Source organism: Zootoca vivipara, chromosome 13 (assembly GCF_965207765.1).
Source record: "Zootoca vivipara chromosome 13, rZooViv2.hap1.1, whole genome shotgun sequence".
NCBI classification, from domain to species: domain Eukaryota; kingdom Metazoa; phylum Chordata; class Lepidosauria; order Squamata; family Lacertidae; genus Zootoca; species Zootoca vivipara.
In genome coordinates, this window is record NC_142596.1 from 29,991,058 (window position 1) to 30,011,070 (window position 20,013).

The 20,013-nt window shown below is 49.5% G+C and overlaps 1 protein-coding gene across 3 annotated transcripts in view; it reads left to right on the forward strand.

The window, feature by feature from the left end:
• The window catches only part of CASKIN1 (CASK interacting protein 1), a 106,849-nt gene that overhangs the window by 61,958 nt on the left and 24,878 nt on the right, over nucleotides 1–20,013 (forward strand). For all 3 annotated transcript variants that reach the window (XM_088656867.1, XM_088656868.1, XM_035130606.3), the window contains exons 2-8: nucleotides 6,625–6,676; nucleotides 11,516–11,613; nucleotides 12,351–12,496; nucleotides 13,703–13,798; nucleotides 14,509–14,639; nucleotides 17,801–17,909; nucleotides 18,178–18,286. In XM_088656867.1, the coding sequence (XP_088512993.1) occupies nucleotides 6,625–6,676; nucleotides 11,516–11,613; nucleotides 12,351–12,496; nucleotides 13,703–13,798; nucleotides 14,509–14,639; nucleotides 17,801–17,909; nucleotides 18,178–18,286 (741 nt within the window). The remainder of the gene's footprint in view (nucleotides 1–6,624; nucleotides 6,677–11,515; nucleotides 11,614–12,350; nucleotides 12,497–13,702; nucleotides 13,799–14,508; nucleotides 14,640–17,800; nucleotides 17,910–18,177; nucleotides 18,287–20,013) is intronic.

The following is a 20,013-nucleotide window of genomic DNA, read 5'->3' on the forward strand; positions in this document are numbered from 1 at the left end:
CTACCTGCCCGCAGACTGTCTCACCAGAGTGGTGCATGCTCTGGTCATCTCCCGCTTGGACTACTGCAATGCACTCTACGTGGGGCTACCTTTGAAGGTGACCCGGAAACTGCAATTAATCCAGAATGTGGCGGCTAGACTAGTGACTGGGAGTGGCCGCCAGGACCACATAACACCTGTCTGAGAGATCTACACTGGCTCCCAGTATGTTTCCGAGCACAATTCAAAGTGTTGGTGCTGACCTTTAAAACCCTAAATGGCCTCGACTCAGTATACCTGAAGGAGCGTCTCCACCCCCATCATTCAGCTCGGACACTGAGATCCAGCACCGAGGGCCTTCTGGTGGTTCCCTCATTGCGAGAAGTGAGGTTACAGGGAACCAGACAGAGGGCCTTCTTGCTAGTGGCACCCGCCCTGTGGAACGCCCTCCCAGCAGATGTCAAGGCAATAAGCAACTATTTTACTTTTAGAAGACAACTGAAGGCGGCCCTATTTAGGGAAGTTTTTAATGTTTGATGCTGTACTGTTTTTAATATTCGGTTGGAAGCCGCCCAGAGTGGCTGGGGAAACCCAGCCAGATGGGCGGGGTATAAATAATAATAATAATAATAATAATAATAATAATAATAATAATAAATTTATTATAACATAAGGACATGAACATCTGCCTCTGTGGCCCACCTGGTCCAGCATCCTGTTCTCTCAGTGGCCAGTCAGATGCTTTTGTGAAGCCAGAAACAGGACATGAGTTTAAGGTCTTCTCCCACTGCCTGCATCCCTGCAAATGGGACCCAGAGGCATACTTCCTCCAGCAGCACAAGTGATGATGCACAGAGCTCAGAGTCTTCTACCTGTGTGGCCTTCTGCCTGTGGCTTTCCGCAAGATGAAAAATGTGCTTCAGTTTTGAAGGGTCTTGTCAGGCACTGAATTCACAGGTCGATGTGGTTGCTTTAAATCAGTCTTTGCCTGTCAGTTTCTGGTGATCTTCCGAGCCCATTGGTGAAATTTAACCCCCGTACCTCTTTGCTACCTTGCTGGGTGAGGGGTACAGGCAATGACCCTCCCCTAACCTTTCAACATTTTCCTCCCTCCCAGACCACAACCTCACTTAACCTAGTGTTGAGTTTGGGGTATGGATAGTGTCTGGAAATAATTCACCGTGGTGTGCCATGCAGCGAACCGCTTGATGCTGTCTCCCATTATCCTGCCAAATGAGAAGGAACATTATCCAGGGTGAGGCTTGTAGGGGAGCTGGTCACATTCTCTTTAGCATATAAGTGAAATCTAGTACTCTATAGCCACCAATCTCAATGGCTTTGAAAGGGGTTTAGGTAAATTGGTGGACAACAAAACTATCAATGGCTACTAGTCATGAAGGCTGCATTCTGCCTCCCCAGCTAGAGGAATTATGCCTCTGAATACCAGTTGTGGGGAATTACAAGTTGGGAGGCTGCTGCTGTGCTCATACCTTACGAGGAACGGCTTAGGGAACTGGGCATGTTTAGCCTGGAGAAGAGAAGGTTAAGAGGGTGATATGATAGCCATGTTCAAATATAGCCATATAGACGAGGGAGAAAGGTTGTTTTCTGCTGCTCCAGAGAAGCGGACATGGAGTAGTGGTTTCAAACTACAAGAAAGAAGATTCCACCTAAACATTAGGAAGAACTTCCTGACAGTAAGAGCTGTTCAGCAGTGGAATTTGTTGCCAAGGAGTGTGGTGGAGTCTCCTTCTTTGGAGGTCTTTAAGCGGAGGCTTGACAGCCATATGTCAGGAATGCTTTGATGGTGTTTCCTGCTTGGCAGGGGGTTGGACTGGATGGCCCTTGTGGTCTCTTCCAACTCTATGATTCTATGGTTCTGCTTCTGGGCATCCCAGGGGGGCATCTAGTTGGCCACTGCGAGAACAGGCCCCCCTTTCATCTGATCCAGCAGTGCAAGGCTCTTACTATGTTCTGATGTTCCTTCCTACCTGTCATGGTGGCAGAGAAGCTTGCTGATATAAGAAGTGGTTCTGCACACACTATGGAAGAGAAGTAATGTTGTTGTTTAGTCGTTTAGTCGTGTCCGACTCTTCGTGACCCCATGGACCATAGCACGCCAGGCACTCCTGTCTTCCACTGCCTCCCGCAATTTGGTCAAACTCATGTTGGTAGCTTCGAGAACACTGTCCAACCATCTTGTCCTCTGACGTCCCCTTCTCCTAGTGCCCTCAATCTTTCCCAACATCAGGGTCTTTTCCAAGGATTCTTCTCTTCTCATGAGAGAAGAAATAGTACCACTCTATTCTGGCTTGGTCAGACCTCACCTGGAGTCGTGTGTCCAGTTCTGGGTGTCGTAATTTAAGAAGGATATTGACAAACTGGGATGTGTGCAGAGGAGGGCAGCCCAGATGATCAGGGGTCTGGAAACCAAGCCTTATGAAGAACGGTTGAGGGACTTGAGTCTGCTTAGCTTGATGGAAGAGGAGATGGAGAGGGGATGGGTCTCTTATGACTACTCAGGGCTGCAATATGTCAGCCACAGAGCAAGGGGTGAAGTTTTTGAATATGGCCATCTGTATTTGACCAGTTATAATTGCCTGATATATATGCACATGCTGTGTTTGGCATTATTATTCTGGGTTTTACTAGTTGCATCAGTGTGCATTTTTTTGCAGTGTTATTGTCAATTATTATATGATGGTCATTAGTTGCCTCCACAGTTGGAAGCAGCAATGCTTCTGAATACCAGTTGCTGGAAACCGCAGGAGAGGAGATTTGCTCTTGTGCTCAAATCCCGCTTACTCGTTTCCTGTGAGCATCTGGTTGGCCCCTGTGAGAACAGGATGCTTGACTCAACGGGCCATTCGCTGCCTGAAACCTTGGGGAGCTGCTGCCAGCCAGTGCCGGCAATACTGAGCTGGGTGGACCAGTGATCTGGCTCTGTGCTTCTTAATGCTGTCAACACCCCATATCCTTACGTGGCTTAAATTGCGAATGATTTCTTGATGAAGCTGCTAAATAAAAGCAAATTGCTATGTGCACGTCCTTCCTTGCACCCTCCCCATCCATCGCTACCCTTCTAGTCCTCTTCTCCACCCCCCCAACCTTTCTTTCTGCGCTGCTCCTTAACAAGCCAGCCTCTCTCCCCTGATTGTGCTTTCCCTGTCAAGAAGACCGATGGCTGTTCTCTACTCTTAACCCCATTATCAGCACACTGCTCCTTCTCCTGGTCTCAGGGAAATAGCAAATGGGAAATTGGATTGTGTGGGTGCTTCCTCCAAGCCTGGGGTGGGAGGAGGGGTGGGGGTGGGGGAAGGCCCGGTCCTTTCCTTCGCGGGCGCACATTCCATTGTCTTCATGGGTCCTGCGATATAGACTGGGGTGGGGGTCCTGGTTTTTTGTGTGCGCTTTCTCCTTTTTGGACTGCTATGCACATAGGAAGTTGCCTTAAATGGGATCAGATCTTTGATCCATCTAGTTCTACACCAACTGGCAGCAGCTCTCCAGAAATTCAGGCAGGAGTCCTTCCTGACCTTCCCCTAAAAATTAAAATCAAGTAAGAGTCTAGTCCTCATGATTCTGAACAAAAGTATGAAATAATAGCAGCTTTATATTGTATCAGACTATTGGTCCATCTAGCTCAATACTGCCTACACTGACTGGCAGCGCCTCTCTGGGGATTGGAGTCCTTCCTGACCTTACCCAGAGATGCCACTGGGGCATCTTCTCTGCCTCTGTGGCCCTTTGCCAGATATATCTCTATATACAGTGGTACCTCAGGTTACAAACTTAATCCGTTCCTGAAGTCTGTTCTTAAACCAAATCCATTCTTAAACAGAGGCGCGCTTTCCCTAATGAGGCTTCTCGCCGTCGGTGCCCTTCCACCATTCGGCTTCCATTCGTAGACCAAGGCAAAGTTCGCAAACTGGAACACTACTTCTGGGTTTGCGGAGTTCGTAAACCGAATAGTTCGTAAAAAACAGGGCTGTTCGTAAACTGAGGAACCACTGTATTCCTTTCTACATGAACACACAATCCACATTTTTAACGGTGAGCATTAGGAAATCTGTAGCAATGCTTGTGGAGATTCGGCTGCATTATGTGCTCTAAAGCAGTGTTTCCCAACCTTGTGCCTCCAGATGTTTTTGGACTACAACTCCCATCATCCCTAGCTAGCAAGACCAGTGGTCAGGAATGATGGCAATTGTAGTCCGAAAACATCTGGAGGCACAAGGTTGGGAAACACTGCTCTAAAGCAGTCTTCCCCAGCCTGGCGCCTTCCAGATGTTTTGGAGTACAGTTCCCACCAGCCCCCTCCCCTCCCAGCATCACCATTTATTTCTTCAACCCCCTCTAAAATTAATACTACCTGATTTTAATGAAGCCTCAAAGCAAAACGTAAGTATCAGTAAAAGCACAATAAACTAAAATCAACCCTGAATGATCAAAACATGTGAAACTTTGATTGGGTGTAATTGTTATCATGTCATCTGTGCTGGCTCAAGGGGCAGATGGGAATTTAGTCCAAAACATATGGGGGGCACCAGATTGGGGGGGGCTGCTGCCAGGGGGGGCTTTGGTTTCACGCGGAGATCTCAAGGCTCCCAGAGTGTCTTCTCCAAGATTGAAGCAGATTTCCATCTGTCTCCACGCCCCCCCCCCAACACAGAGAAACCCTCCCAAGACAAATCTGGGGTTGCCATAGCAACTTCTTCCCCTTGCAATGATATTTGTGGAATTTCTGATCCCGGGAACCTGCAGCTCGTTTGTCTTCTCCTTTTGCTCCGCTCTTCCTCTGTTGGCAGAAATGGCCATGTGTGGGTGCTTTAGCATGGGCCAAGGACCCTTTTCTGAAGCACATCTCTCTCTCCCTGTCCTCCTCCATCCATCTTCTGAATCAGCCATAGCAAGTGGCTTTGTGGGCATACAGAGCCCATCAACCTCTCTCCAGCTGAACATAAGAACATCAATCACATCAGAGGAGCCTGCTGGATCAGGCCAGGGGCCCATCTAGTCCAGCATCCTGTTCTCACAGTGGCCAGCCAGATGCCCCAGTGGGGAACCCGCAAGTGGGATTTGAGCGCAAGAGCACAGCAACTGGTATTCAGAAGCATTGCTTCCTCCCGTAGTGAAGGCAGAGCATAGCCATCATGGCTGGTAACCATGGATAGCCCTTCCCTCCATGAATTTGTCTAATCCTCTTTTAAAGCCATGCAAGTGGGTGGCCCTCACTGCCTCTTGTGGCAGTGAGTTCCATGATTTAACAATGTGCTGTGCCAAGAAGTCCTTTCTTTTACAGATAGAAGGATGGCTGATAAAATGATTGGACTTGGCTGAGATGGCTAGGCTAACATGTCTAATTAGAGAAAAACCCTTACTAACGTTTGTTAAGCATTGAACATTTCTTGTGGACTTTTTGCGTGAAAGAGAAAATGAACTTGTAGCATCAGGATTTTAAGATTATAGAAGATAGAACGGTTGGATCTTAAAGAATGAATATCATATGTAGCTGCAGAGAGCCAGAAATCTGTTTATTTTACTCTAGTTTTTCTTTTTTCTTCCCCCCCCCTCTTGCTTTCTCCTCCTTTAGATTTCTCCTTTTCTTGCATTTTCTTCCTTCCGCCTTTGTTCTCTTGTAGTCTAAGCAGCAGTTTTATCTCAGTATATTATAAAAAGTTACTTTGTAATGGCTATGTATTTCTGTGTATCTTCGAACAAGGATCAATAATGAAAATTTAAAACAAACAAAAAAGAAGTCCTTTCTTTTACCCATCCTGAATCTCCCAACCGTCTGCTTTGCTGGATGTCAACGAGTTCTAGTGCTGTGAGAGAGAACATTTCTCAATCCACATTTTCTGTGCGATGCCAATTTCATAAAACGTCCTTGTGTTGCCTCCAACTCACCTTCACTCTAAACTTAAAAGTCCCAAACCCTGAAACCTTTCCTAACAGGAGAGTCGCTCCATTCCCTGGGTGTGTCACCAATCCTCCGCTGGGATTTGTTAAGGCATATTGCTGCAGGGCTGATGAGGAAGGCAACCTTCCGCCTGAGCCAGAAACAGTTTCGATCAGGGGTCAGCAAACTTTTTCAGGAGGGGGCCAGTCCAATGTCCCTCAGACTTTGGGGGGCGGACCCCCCTGCCACCACTCATGCCGCCGCCACCTCGTCTTTCGCAGCATTGTCATCATCCTCTGCCTCTGCCAGGGGTCCGCGGGGGTACAGAGCCCATGCCGCTGGCCTGGGCGGCAGTGGCAGCCTCCCGCTCGGCTCTTGGCCATACGTGGCCACCTCAGCGGGAAGGAAGGGGCGTTGCCCAGAGGCGTCCGTGGCTTCGGATTGGCTGCAGGAGCTTCCTGCTGCCAATCCGAAGCTGCGCCGGCATAGTGGAAGTCAGTCCCCACGCGGTGAGGCCTCTGTGCCGTACCGTGACTGACTGAGCGGGCGGCAGGGTTCATGGGCCGGATTTACAAGCCCGGTGGACCGCATCCGGCCCCCGGGCCGTAGTTTGCCAACCCCTGGTTTAGAGCAATGCTAAATCTAGTGCAATATTGCCACTTTGTAGGAATCCTGCTCCTTATTCCGTTTCTTCCACACCTCTAATCCTTGCCTTCTCTTTCTCCTTGTTGTTTTTTCTCCCCCAGAGCTCCTGGGATCAACCAAGAGGGTGAATGTGAATTTCCAAGACACTGATGGGTAAGTAGGCGAAATCTGTTTATCCATTAGCCCCAGTGAGGTAGCAGTCCAGCGTCCTGGGGCTGGGGGGTTTGAAGGCCTGTTGCTATCTCTGCAGCAGGGCCCTTGTCTCCAGCATCCGACAGCTGCCCAGTGAGCAGGAAGGGGGAGATTTTTAGCTACCGTATGATCCAAGGATTTAGGAACATGGAAAAGGCAAGGAAAGCAAGCCTTATGAGGAACGGTTGAGAGAAATGGGGATGTTTATCCTGGCAAAGAGAGGACTGAGAAGAGGGGTTATGTTAGGCATCTTCAGATATCTGAAAGGCTGCCGCATGAACATGAAGCAAACTTGTTTTCTGTGGCTCCAGAGGGAAGGACCCGAACTAATGGATTCAAGTGATAGGAAAGGAGATTCCTTGGGAAGCCCAGAGCTTTGTCCATTGGTCAAGGCTTCCTCCAATCCTGTCAGATTCTGGACACAGCAAGACAGTGGCCATTAAGAATCTTTCTGTCTCCCACAGATGGGAATAGTTAATGGTCAAGAGATCCTTTTTTTGGTGTGGGGAGAGGGCTGGATAGTGGCTTTCCCCAGACATTTGGAACTACCACTCCCATCAGCCCCCAACATCAATACAGCTCTGCTGCCCGAGACTGATGGGAACTGTTGTAGTCCTCAAAATCGGGAGGATAGCAGGCTGGGGAATGTTGCTGCCTAGCGGGGCTTGCTCCAGCTGTGCACGGGTGCAGCCGGCCTCGCAGGGTTGTTGTGAGACTAAAACAGGGAGAGGAAGAGAATTGTGCATGCCACCTTGAGCTCCTTGGAGGAAAGGCGGGATAAAGAAGTAATAATAAAATAAATAAATAAGTTGATGGAAAGGCTTGCAGGAGGTGGGGCATGAAGAAATTTCTCTTGTTCTTAAGACCCCCTCGCGTTGCCTGCATCCAGTTTTGCTGGGGGCCTCATGAAGCTCTCTCAGTGGCTCCCTCTGTACACCACAAGCACTGTGCTTTGGGGGCTAAAGAGGAAGATGGAAAACTTATAAATTAATGAATTAAATGACCGGTGGGTTTTTTGGACGGAGAGGCAGAGATGAGGATTACAGGCTGGATGCGTGCACATAAGTCATATCTCGTTCCCGGGATATTTGAGGAAGACGCACACAGCTTTCCAAAACATTTCCATAAAAGCACAGACCCAAACTCTGCAGATGTAAACCAGAGCAGAGTTATTATAGCTGCTAAGGAATGCCCCAATTTAGCACAGGGTTCGTGGGGTCTGCTTGGCATTGTAGCGATTCCACACATACACACACACACACACACAGAGAGAGAGAGAGAGAGAGCAATAGGACTCGGCAAATCTGCCTCTCCCGCTCTTTCCAGGAAAGCTGCCCAGAAGCCTGGATTTTAGTGTTCCCTGGGATTTGTGCATCTGGGGGCTATGGAGAGGAGAGGACGTGAGAAATGCACTTGTGCGCCTCTTAAATGCTTCCAGTAGGGAGGCTGTTCCTGTTATTTTTCTTCCTTAGATCACTCCACAAGAAAAGCAAAAATATCCCTCTCACAGGGAACAAATGGCTCCACTGAGCCATTTCGGTTTGTTTTTCCGCGTTTTTATGTTGTGAGATCTGTGGGTACAGGTGGTTCTACAAATTTATTAAATAACCAAATAAAATAAAAGTGGGGGACGAGAGAGAGAAAAAAGAACCAAATACAGTGGAACCTCGGGTTGCGAACGTGATCCGTGGCGGAGGCATGTTCGCAACCCGCAGCGCCACGTCTGTGCAAACGCATGACACGATTTGGCACTTCTGCGCATGTGCAAGTGCCGAAACCCAGAAGTAACCCGTTCCGGTACTTCCGGGTTCGGCGCGTCCGTAACCCGAAAACGTGCCACCTGCAGCGATCGCAACCCGAGGTATGGCTCTACTCTGTCTGCCTTGAGCTCCTTGGAGGAAAAGGTGGGGTATGAAATGCAGCCGTTATTATTCTGCAACGCTACAACGGTGGCACCAGTTCAGCTGGCACATTGAGATACAATGCAACGAGGTATTCTCTCTCTCTCTCTCCCTTCCTCTCTTGCACACACATGTGGCTCCTTGCTTGGGGGGGGGGCCCTCTGGTCTCTGTGAGACCGCTCAGGATGCTGACCAAAGAGCCCTACAGAGGGCCAGAAAAGGCTGTGCTGAGCACCCATCCCTCGCCTGCAGCCAGAAGAGCCCAGTTTTGTATGGGAGTCCACCTCTCTCCAGCGAATGGAAGAAGAGTTTCCCCCCCCCTCCACCCCCTCGTCTTTCAGCAAAGACTCATTTACTTCTCCGTCTCCTCCTCCTCCTGCCGCCTGCCAAGCTGTCTGCACGGGCTGCTTGGAAAGGGAGGTGGGGCACCTGCCCAGGAGAGGACAGAGCCGTTCTCTTCCGCCAAAGCAGGCCTCCCCAACCTGGAGCCCTCCAGAAGTTGCTCTTTTTATTTACGACTATTTATTAAATTTATATCCCACCTTTCCTCTCAAAGGCGCCTTCACTGTACTCTTTTCAGTGCCTGCCAAAAGCATTTTTTGCTTAGGCAAGCCTATCTACATATGTAGAAGGTTGGCACGAATCTTAAATTTGTTTTTAGTCCACTGTTATTTTGACTTTTCGAAAGCCTCAAATTATCGTTGGCAATTTTATTGTTTTATCTTTTTTTTCAAAACCGCTTTGAGGGTTGTTGTTTTTAAAACAATCAAGTGGCATATAATTTTGTTGAACTAAACAAAGCAAATAAAGGAGCCCAGGGTAGAAAGAAACAAGTGATCAAACAATACAAGTGGCTTAAGAACAATTCCACCAAAAAGAAGTCAGAGGTGGCACCTGTCTAATATTTAAGGGGAGGACATTCCAAAGGGCCGGTGCCACAACACTAAAAGCCCAGTGCCTACATTGCAGGGAACAGATGTCCCTGGGAAGATTGTGCCTTCAAGACAGCCCGCAAACAGCTACGATTGACTGGGTATATAAGGGGTGCTGTGATCTTTTGGGTATCCTGGTCCCGAGTTGTAGAGGGCTTTATACCTAACAGTGCACCTTCCCCAAACCCAACCATCTTGGACCCTACAAGGCTTTATATCCCGCCCTTCCTCTGGGTCACATGACTTTCCCCAAAGAATCATGGGAACTGTAGTTTAAGGATACCGAGAACTAGTCACTACGACTTCCAGGATTCTTGGGGGGGAATTTTGTACTTTAAATGTATGGTTTGCTACAGGTTTAGACCAAAAGCCTGTCTAGTCAAGCATCCTGGTTCCAGCAGAGACCAGTCAGGTGCCCTGAAGCATAAAACCAATAGTCATCTCCTGGTATTTGCCCCACAACCTGAAAAATATCTTGTGTTTGTTGCTGTTTTGATGCCGTTTGGTGGTTGGCCCCTGTGAGAACAGAATGCCAGACTAGATGGGTCATTGGCCTGATCCGGAAGCCAGGCTCTCCTTATGTTCTTTGGTTTTCTGGAAGGACCCACTAACCTGAATTCACAGAGACCTCACCTGGTGAGTGCAGAGAAGGAGGGGAAAGTTTGCTCCATTGTACTATTTTCCATCTCAGCAAAAATTGCCTCCTCTCATCTCCTACAAGTCATCGCAACAGTGGAATTATCTGGGCCCCGGAATACACTTCAATGGGAAGCAAACGAAGTCACCTCGTGAGGCAGTACAATTGTCTCCCCCCCCCCTTTCAGGCACGTGCAGCGAACGGAATTAAGAATTCTGCCCTTGGAATTCTGTGCCCTGCATAAATTACGCAACTCAGACAGGGTTGTAGAATGGCTCTCTCTAATTTGGCGTCATTTCCTTCTTTTGTTGAAGAGTGGGATGGAGTGCAACGCATCATATAAGGACTCAAGATCCAAGTCTCAAAGGATGCAGTGATAGCCACTGACCTGGATGGCTTTGAAAGCGGATGTGACAAAATCATGGAGGAGAGGGCTATCGATGGCTACTGCTCTGCTTCAGAGGCAGCAATGCTTCTCTGAATGCCAGTTGCTGGAAAATGCAGGAGGGGAGAGGGCTCTTGTGCTTGAATCCTGCTTGCAGGTTTCCTGTTGGTCGGCCACTGTGGGAACAGGATGGGCCACCGGCCTGATCCAGCAGGCTTCTTTTTACGATTTTAAGTCATGGGGAACGAGATATGACTTACGTGCACGCATCCAGCCCGTAATCCTCATCTCTGCCTCTCCGTTCAAAAAACCCACCGGTCATTTAATTCATTAATTTATAAGTTTTCCATCTTCCTCTCTAGCCCCCAAAGGTTCCCAGAGCAGCTACCCATTGTTTAGAAGCAGTAAAATGATAATAAGCTGGAAGTCGCAGCGAGAGGCAGAGTTGTATATCAGTACCAAATCAGGTTTAATCCAGGATCTAAAAAATTAAGACAAAAATCTGCCCTGCATCTTCCAACCTTCATTGGATGCCCACGAGTCCTGCAACCAAAGGAGCCCTTGCCTGCTGGCAGAATAACAGCAAGTGAGGGGAGTGGAGAGCCAGGAAGGTCCTTACCTTAGAGTTGGGATTCGCAGCAGAGAAAGCCTTAACCTGCTTTTGTGCCAGCTGTACCTGGGCAGTGTGTCTCCTGCTGATCTAAGGAAAGGGGAGAGAGCTCTGGGAGCAGGTGCTCTAAGCTAGCCTGGAAATCTGAAGCAGGGCCAAATTTAGCAAGGGTTAGCTTTTTGTGGGACTGCTGCTTTCTGCGGTGGCGTGAACTGAGAGCTGGGGAATAGGGCAGGGCAAGAGGAGGAGGAGGAGGAGGAGGAGGAGGAGGAGGAGGAGGAGGAGGGGAGTGTCTCTGGCACTTGACATCTCTGCTTTGCACCCTCTTCTTGCAGATTCTCTGCCCTGCACCACGCGGCCCTCAATGGCAACACAGAACTCATCTCCCTGCTGCTGGAGGCTCAGGCTGCTGTGGATATCAAGGATAACAAAGGCAAGCACAGGAGAGGAACTCCTAGAAGGAATGCTGAGAGCCCCTGGGGGTGGGATTTGTGGAAAGGTGGGCGGGGGTTTGATGTGAGTGGGCGGGGCTTTGATCTGATCATGGTGGGTTCTAGAATTGGGGAACTGAGCTGTGCTACAGCAGAGAACAAAGAGAGAGAGAGGCAGACCTCACAAGGCACTGAAGGAGGTCCTATGGTCTTTTTTCATGAGCATTCCATGTGTTCCATTTCTAGAGGAGAAGCTGTTAGTCTCTTGCAAAGAACACAGCCTTAATGACAGGGGTGGGGGTGGGACGTACTATGGCCTAAGACTTTTTGGGTTGCATTCCACTTCATCAGAAGCATGAAGTATTGCATAGATCATGATTTGAGGGGTGCGAGGGATTGTAAACAGTGAGGGCAGGAGGAAAGACCAGGCAGAAAAGTAGAGATAGTGATAATGATTATGTTACACCTCCACACAAACAAGGTATTGATACCACAGATACCCTGGCTTTGGTAAGCCAGTTAACACATGCATTCAGCCTCTTGATGAATTGCAATTCAGCTGTTTTTCATTCGTGCCCCCCTCTCTGGCAGGGGTTTGGACTGGATGGTCCTTTTGGTCTCTTTATGATTCTATGATTCTATGAGTTATACCCCCAGAAATGAAGGGTGCTTTCAATACTAGCATTGATAATCTCTCTCTCTTTCTCTCTTACCCCACCCCCTCCTGGATGTGGTACAGGGATGCGCCCCTTGCACTACGCTGCCTGGCAGGGTAAGAAGGACCCCATGAAGCTGGTGCTGAAGGCTGGCTCGTCTGTGAATGTTCAGTCGGATGAAGGGCAGATCCCTTTGCACCTGGCAGCCCAGCACGGCCATTACGATGTGGTAAGGGGCAAAAGGGGTGGGGAAGGGGGTCCTGCCTAGGGATAAATGAACCTGTCTCAAATTATCAGTGTTTCAATGTGAAATCCTCCTGATAAACACATTTTTGCATGCATTTTTGGCCGGTAGATATCTTTTGGAAGCAATTTTTCCATTGACTGCAGTGCAGTTCTGTATCTTATTTTAAGTAAGATGCCTTTTTATTTATTTTTTGCTCGTCCCCCCCCCCCCCAATATATGCATTTCTGCATGCTTTGTTTGTCTGGAGAAATTCGGAGGAGAGCAAATTTCGAAGGCTGACTCTGTTTCAGTTGGCATATTGGTTCGAGAAGCACAAATGTGGTTCTTTTTCATTGAGATGCAAACAAAAATCAATTTTCTCCCTCATCTGCGCCATGCCATGAGATGCATCTTGTTCCAGCTCTCTGGCGGTGGGAAGAGAATTTGACTTGCCTTTGACTTGCAAAGGGCCCATAGAATCCTTAAGCAAACCGTCCCTGCAGATCCTGGACAACATTGGGGTCTGGTGGGGAGTGCATGGCACTGATGGGGCTTGCATGTGCCCTACCACTGTTCCCTTATGCCTGCCCCTCTGCTCCCTTATAGGGCTTGGTGCATAAATGTTCAGGTGAATGCCTGAACACACCAAATGCTATTTGCCTCTCCTACGTGGACTCTCCCTCCTGCTGGAGTGGGTGGCGCTGTGGGTGAACAGAGCCTAGGGCTTGCTGTTCAGAAGGTCGGCGGTTCGAATCCCCACGACGGGGTGAGCTCGCGTTGTATGGTCCCTGCTCCTGCCAATCTAGCAGTTCGAAAGCACATCAAAGTGCAAGTAGATAAATAGGTACCGCTCCAGCAGGAAGGTAAATGGCGTTTCCATCCGCTGCTCTGGTTCATCAGAAGTGGCTTAGTCATGCTAGTCACATGACCCGGAAGCTGTACGCCAGCTCCCTCGGCCAGTATAGCGAGATGAGCGCACTACCCCAGAGTCGTCCGCGACTGGACCTAACGGTCAGGGGTCCCTTTATCTTTACTATGTGGACTCTCCCTCCTGCTGGAGTGGTGTGGGAAGAAAGCCCTGGGAAGCAGCTCCCCCCCCATCCCACCCTGGAGACAGTGGACTGAGAGATCGAATCCTCTATCTAGAGTGACTCCACTCAGCGTCTGCACTTTGTTGTGCCTGCCTCTTTTGCTCTCTCCATCCCGCAGTCAGAGATGCTCCTCCAGCACCAGTCCAACCCCTGCATCCTGGACATTTCGGGCAAGACCCCCCTCGACCTGGCCTGCGAGTTCGGAAGGGTTGGGGTAAGTCAACCGGCTGCGGTGGCAGAAATTGGGGGGCGAGCGTTTGGGGTGGGTAACCAAATGCTTGCCTGGGAGAAGCAGGAGGTTGACTTCATTCCCTCTTCCTGTAGGCTCAGTGAGAGAGAACACCAGGAAGTCCCAGCTTCAACCCCCAAGTTGGGGGTTAGGGTTAGGGTTAGGTGGGGCTGGGGAAGACCGCTGCCGAAAACCTTGGAGAACCGCTGCCAGTCAGTGTAGACCAGGGTTTGCCAACTTTAGGTCTCCAGCTGTTTTTGGACTACAATTCCCATCATCCCTGACCACTAGTCCTGCAAGCTAGGGATGATGGGAGTTGTAGCCCAGAAACAGCTAGAGACCCAAGGTTGGGAAACCCTGGTATAGAGAATACTGATCTTGATGGGCTAGTGGCCTGACTTGGTATGAGGCACCTTCCTTTGTCACCATGTAGTGCAGCCCTCGTTCAGAACGCTGAGGACTAGAACCTTGCTTTATTTTTTTTATGGAAAGGGCCATGGTAATAGAGCACCTGCTTTGTGTGTGCAGAAGGTCCCGGGTTCAATCCTGGCATCTTTGGAGAGACTTGAGTGGGACTGCCGGTCCATGCAGACAATCCTGGGTTCTGGCTTGGAATCTGGCCTGGAATCAGGTGGCTTCCGCTGTCCCTCGTGCTGCTTCTCCTCCAGCCACACTTGTCTCCTTTGACCCTCTAGGTAGTGCAGCTGCTGTTGAGCAGCAACATGTGTGCCGCCCTCCTGGAGCCCAAGCCAGGAGACATCACCGACCCCAATGGGACCAGCCCCCTGCACCTGGCGGCCAAGAACGGCCACATTGACATCATCAGGTATGCCCCCTTCTGCCTGGCGCCTGGGGAAGGGTAGAAGAAGAATGGCGTTGGCACGGTGCATGAGAGATGGATATAAAACATTAAGTGTTCGTTGTGGGGAGATTTCAGCCTCTGTTTGGAAGTGCCTGCAGAACCGCCAAAGTGCCAGTCAGCTTTCAGATATTTGACAAATCTCCTGGGCCTCTAGCCAGGATCTGCTCTCCAGGCTTTTCAAGGTCTAGGAGCCTGCATGTCCGTCTTGGCATCAGCACTGGCGATCTGACTGCCCGGCTGGCTTTCCTGCAGCATAGGATTATCCCTACCCCCCCCCCCCCGCTCCCGGTGCATTAGCGGCTGAAATTGCAAATCCCAAGACTGCTGGGTCCACCTCTCATCTCTGGTGTGTGCCAGTATGTTAGGAAGGGAGCCGCCCTGCGCGCCCCGCTGGCACGCAACTCACTTAGCAAATTGTCTGCAGCCTCCGCTGTGCTAATCTGGGGCTTGTATCTCAGCAGGATAGCAGCTGCTAATCTCGGCCTCTGGAGGCCTCTCCCGCAGCGCTTAGGATCATTTGTGAGATTTCCGTGCTGCGTTTCCACTTGAAGGAGCCCGGGATGAGGCTCCTGAAGAGGTGGTGCAGCCTTCCTCAACTTGCTATCTTTCCGATGTTTGGGACTACAACTCCCATCAGCCCCCAGCCAGCATGCTGATGGGACTTGTAGTCCAAAGTGGACAAGCTGGGTGGGGATTTGTAGTCCAGACCATCTGGAAGGTGCAAGGTTGAGGAAGACCAGGACCGTGTTTCTAGATATCATTGTTCTTAAAATGTTTTTTTTGGGGGGGGGGATGACTAGATTTTTGCTCTTCCTCCTACCCCAATACTGTAGTTAGAAGGGTTAGCGCTCTGTTCACAGACAAATTGCCCCACATTTATTTATTTCTCTGTATTTCTCAGCAACACTTCATCTTATGTGCATTTGACTCGTGTGATTTCAGCCACATGCAGCTGGAGGTGGGCTGGTTGAAATTGCACAAGTCAATTCCGAAGCGGAAGCTCTTATTACGCCAGCTCTGCTTGGGGTTAACCAGTGCGAAAAGGGCTTTTAAGTTCTCTGCCTTGTTTGCTGGGCAAGGCCCACTTGCTCTGGGGGTGCTTGCCCCCTCCCCTCCCCTGCTTGCAGTGGCGTGGCTCCAAGGGTCCTGGGCATACACAATTTTTGTATATATACATAACCCTTGGAACCAAACCCCTGTGTAAGATGGGGGATTATGGCATTAATATTTTTTTTAAGCATTTGTAATCCTGCTCTTAAGCTGGGAAAAAAGATGATGATTCAGGACAGATAAAAGAACATAGCACATAGTTAAACTATGGAACTCGCTGCCACAGGGGGCAGTGATGGCCACCAACTTGGGTAGCTTCAAAAGAGGATTGGACAAGTTCGTGGAAGAAAGGGATCTTTGTGGCTCTGTTCTGCCTCCGCAGTCGGAGGGAGAGAGGCTCCTGAAAACCAGCTGCTAGAAACTGCAGGAGGGGAGAGGGCTCTTGTGCTTGAATCCTGCTTCCAGGCTTCCCATGGGGCATCTGTGATGGGCCATTGGCCTGATCCAGTAGGCTCTACTTAGGGTCTTATTCAACTTCCACCGTTGTTTGTATCCATGATAGGATTCTTCCCACCAGCAGGGTAAGAATCTAAAAAAACCTACGTGTATGGAATTGGGAGGGAGGAAACTGCTCAAACTGGTCATTATCGTGAAGTCCTTGCAATGACCAGCTGGGATGGGAGAGGATGAGCCAAAGACTGGAGGCCTTTCAGCGGATGGAGAAGTCTCAGACCAGTTTCTTTCCCTCTTCTATAGCCTGATGGAATGATGGATGGGGTGGGATGTGCAATACTTTATATAAGGGAGGGAGTGCTTGGCTTCTCTTCCCTGGCATGTTGAGGGGACCCCACTGGGGTGGGTTGAACCCCAGCATGTTCCATATTACAGCCTTCATTGCTTTTGCCCCCTGAATTCTGCCTCTGTGTGGGATGCCTGGATTTTGAGCTCCTCGGAGTACTTATTATCCATGAGAGCCAAAAAGGTTCATCCCTGGCCTATTATGGGCAACTGTCGAAAAGTTCTGCACCTGCTCTCTCGCTTGCCCTCGCATCAGCCTTGTAAGGTACGGAAGGGCCTGGAAGGCTGCAGAAAAGAGAATTCAAAGCCAGAGGGTGGCAGGAGCTGCAGGCAAAGCATTAATCGTAAGCATCTCCCCCACCCCCCACCCCCGCCAAGTCATTTCCTGTCCTGGGAGTTATTAATGGGGTAGTCTTGCGGGGGCCCAAGAGTTTGGTGGACAGGAAGCAGCCACTTAATAGCCCAGCAAATGTGAGGGTTTTCCTCCAGGGGCAAGCAGTTTTCAGACACCTTGCCTGGGGAGGAGCAGAGAATTGAGGCTGAATTGAGGTTCCATCAGGGCTAGAGTCTTGATTGATGGAGTGGTTTTGAATCCAGGAGGGGCTAAGTGAGATCGCCTAGCTCAGCTATACTCAACCTGGTGCCCTCTGGTTTTGGGGGACTACAGCTCCCATCAGCCCCAGCCAGTACAAATCTGCTCCCATCAACCCTGACATTGGACGGCCTTGCTAGGCCAGCTCACCTTATCTAGCTGGACCACCCCAGCCAACCCCTTCTCCCCATTTTTAGTGTGTCAGGCTCACTTGGTCTTGCACACCAGATCCAAAGAGTGCGTGGAAACCCGTGTGAGTCGAGGGTGCCTCTTCCTCCTCCTCCTCCTCCTTGAAGTAAGGCACTGATACTGTGTGCATAGGAAAGCAAATCCGGGGCAAACGTGTGGCCAAAGCAAATGCCCATGTGCCCCACTCATTTCTTTCCCCCTGAATTTTTTTTAAAAAAGGTTTTCAGTGCTGTGTCTGGGAAATGGTTTTGAAGACTCAAGTAGCCATGGCTCCTTCGAAAGCCCAGAAAGCAGAATGAGAGACATTATTTGAGTCGGATTTGCAGCGGGTGAAAGTTCCCAGACCTTTTTTTTTTTTTTGTCTTCTCTCTGTCTGGGTGCTCCTTGTCTCTGCAGCTCCATTTCCAGGCCTCCACAGTGGCACCTGCTGGATTTTCTGCCCATCTGGCAGGCACCCTTGAACCCGGGATGTTTTTTGCCTTCTTTCCTCCCGCAGACTCCTGCTCCAATCCGGGATCGACATCAACCGGCAGACGAAGGCAGGCACTGCGTTGCACGAGGCGGCCTTATGCGGCAAGACGGAGGTCGTGCGCCTCCTCCTGGATGTAAGCACCCCACCCTGGTCCGCTTGCAGGAATGGCGGGGAGAGGGAGGGCACAGAACTTGGGGGGCAGCCCCTCTCTCGTGCCAAAGTGCCCGTGGAAAGCAGAGCTTGGTGAGGGTCCTCTGAGCTCTAGAGAGCTGGTGCCCTCCTGGATGGCATCTTCAGGCTCTTCCTTGCCATCACTAGCCTCGTCACGATGCCAGATCTCCATTTTCCCTGTCTCAGGCAGCCCACCCTATTCCCCACCCCACCCATGTCTGTTTTCGCAGAGCGGAATCAACGCTCACATCCGAAACACCTACAGCCAGACGGCACTGGACATTGTCAACCAGTTTACGGCCACCCAGGCCAGTAGGGAGATCAAGCAGTTGCTCCGAGGTGAGGATAAGGGGTGTCACTGTGAGGGGTTTCGGCTGTGATGCCTGCATTGCAGGGGGGTGGACTTGATGACCCTCTGAGCCCCTTCCGACTCTATGGTCAGTCCAAAGTTGGCCGCACGCAAGTGGAGGTGCTCTGCCCTCTCCACTCACACAAATGTAGCCTGCAGAAAGGGAGATGACACAACTGGCCTCCCTGGCAGGGCTGTTGCACAGTTCTTTTACAGGTATTCAATTGGGTTGTACCCAACTCATTTTATGCCAGGCCATTAGGCCCATTGAGATTAATGGGCCTCCATTAGCCGTGTTTCAGGTTAATTTCAGCAGGCCTACGTGAGATCCAACCCACTTAAATGATTAATTTCATAGTCTCTTAGACCCAGCATTTCCTCTGGATCAGAGCATCAGGCTGCTTACAACACAGCTGCTGACCATTATTATTATTATTTTATAATTTATATGCTGCCCTTCTGACTGGGTTTTCCCTGCCACTCTGGGTGGCTCCCATCAAAATATTAAAAGCACAATAAAACATCAAGCAATAAACTTCCCTATACAGGGCTGCCTTCAGATGTAATATTAAATTAAACTGAAATATTAAATTTAAAATAAAAAATGGAATGAAATCACACATCCTTTATATAAAAATAGGAACACGGAACGTTAAACCCTAACCAGCATCAGGATAATCGGGCTACAAAGGCCTTAACAAATAAATACAGCTAACGTGGAGGTTTGTCATATCTCATTCTGGTGGGGCGTGGGGAGTTCCGTAAGGAGAGCGGGGCAGGCACTGAGAAGGCCTTGTCTTGTGTTGCTATCTTGCCTATCACATGGAGGGTATCTCTGGCAGACCTTAAGCCATTCTCTTTCCTTTATTTTGGTCGCGAATGTGAGGCCCTTTCAACAGTCAGAAAATGATAAACGCTAAATATAAGAGGAATGGCAATGCCACGGCGCTCTATCTCCCTCTAGTGTGTTTTTAAGCTAATGTAGGGGCTTTCTCTAAAGCCCTAAAATCACGTTCTATGCATTCTCTCCCAGTCATCATCACAACAGCCACCTGTGTTGATTGTTTATACCCATTTTGCATCAAAGAGAACAAAGGAAATCCAGGTTACTAAACGCCACCTAATGGGTTTGTGGGGCCTCATTTCCAGCTCCTTTCACTAGCTCTGTAGGCACCTCAGAATTGGGAATCTTGCAGTTTATAAATGTAGGTTTCAGGAACCGTTTTGCAATGGGCGAACCATTTGTTTTCCAAGTGGGTTTAATCTGCAGGTCAGGGAGAGAAACTTGCCCCTAATTTGACCGCTCCCAGGTGAGTCTCTTCATTGAATATTCCTAAATGCTGGGAGCTGGAGGGTGATACCTGTGCAACGCCTCATTTTAGGGAGGCTTCTCTAGAAGAATTCTTAGCCAATTACACACCCCATCTTAATTAAGACAGGGCAGGAGAAGGGATGCCGGAGAATTCCGACAAAAACAGAAACAGGAGCCCAGATTGCCCATGTTTACTTAATTGCCCCATGTCTGGAACAGAAATTAACCCAGCAAATATAGTTGGCATCTGCTGTTGTTGATTGTAGTCCTGAAATTACACACACACACACACACACACACACACACACAACCCATCACCATCATCAAGTTGTATTCCTTTGGATTGAAATGAACAGGGTGGAATGAAAACGTAATTTACGTAATTACACAAGTTATGTAATTTTG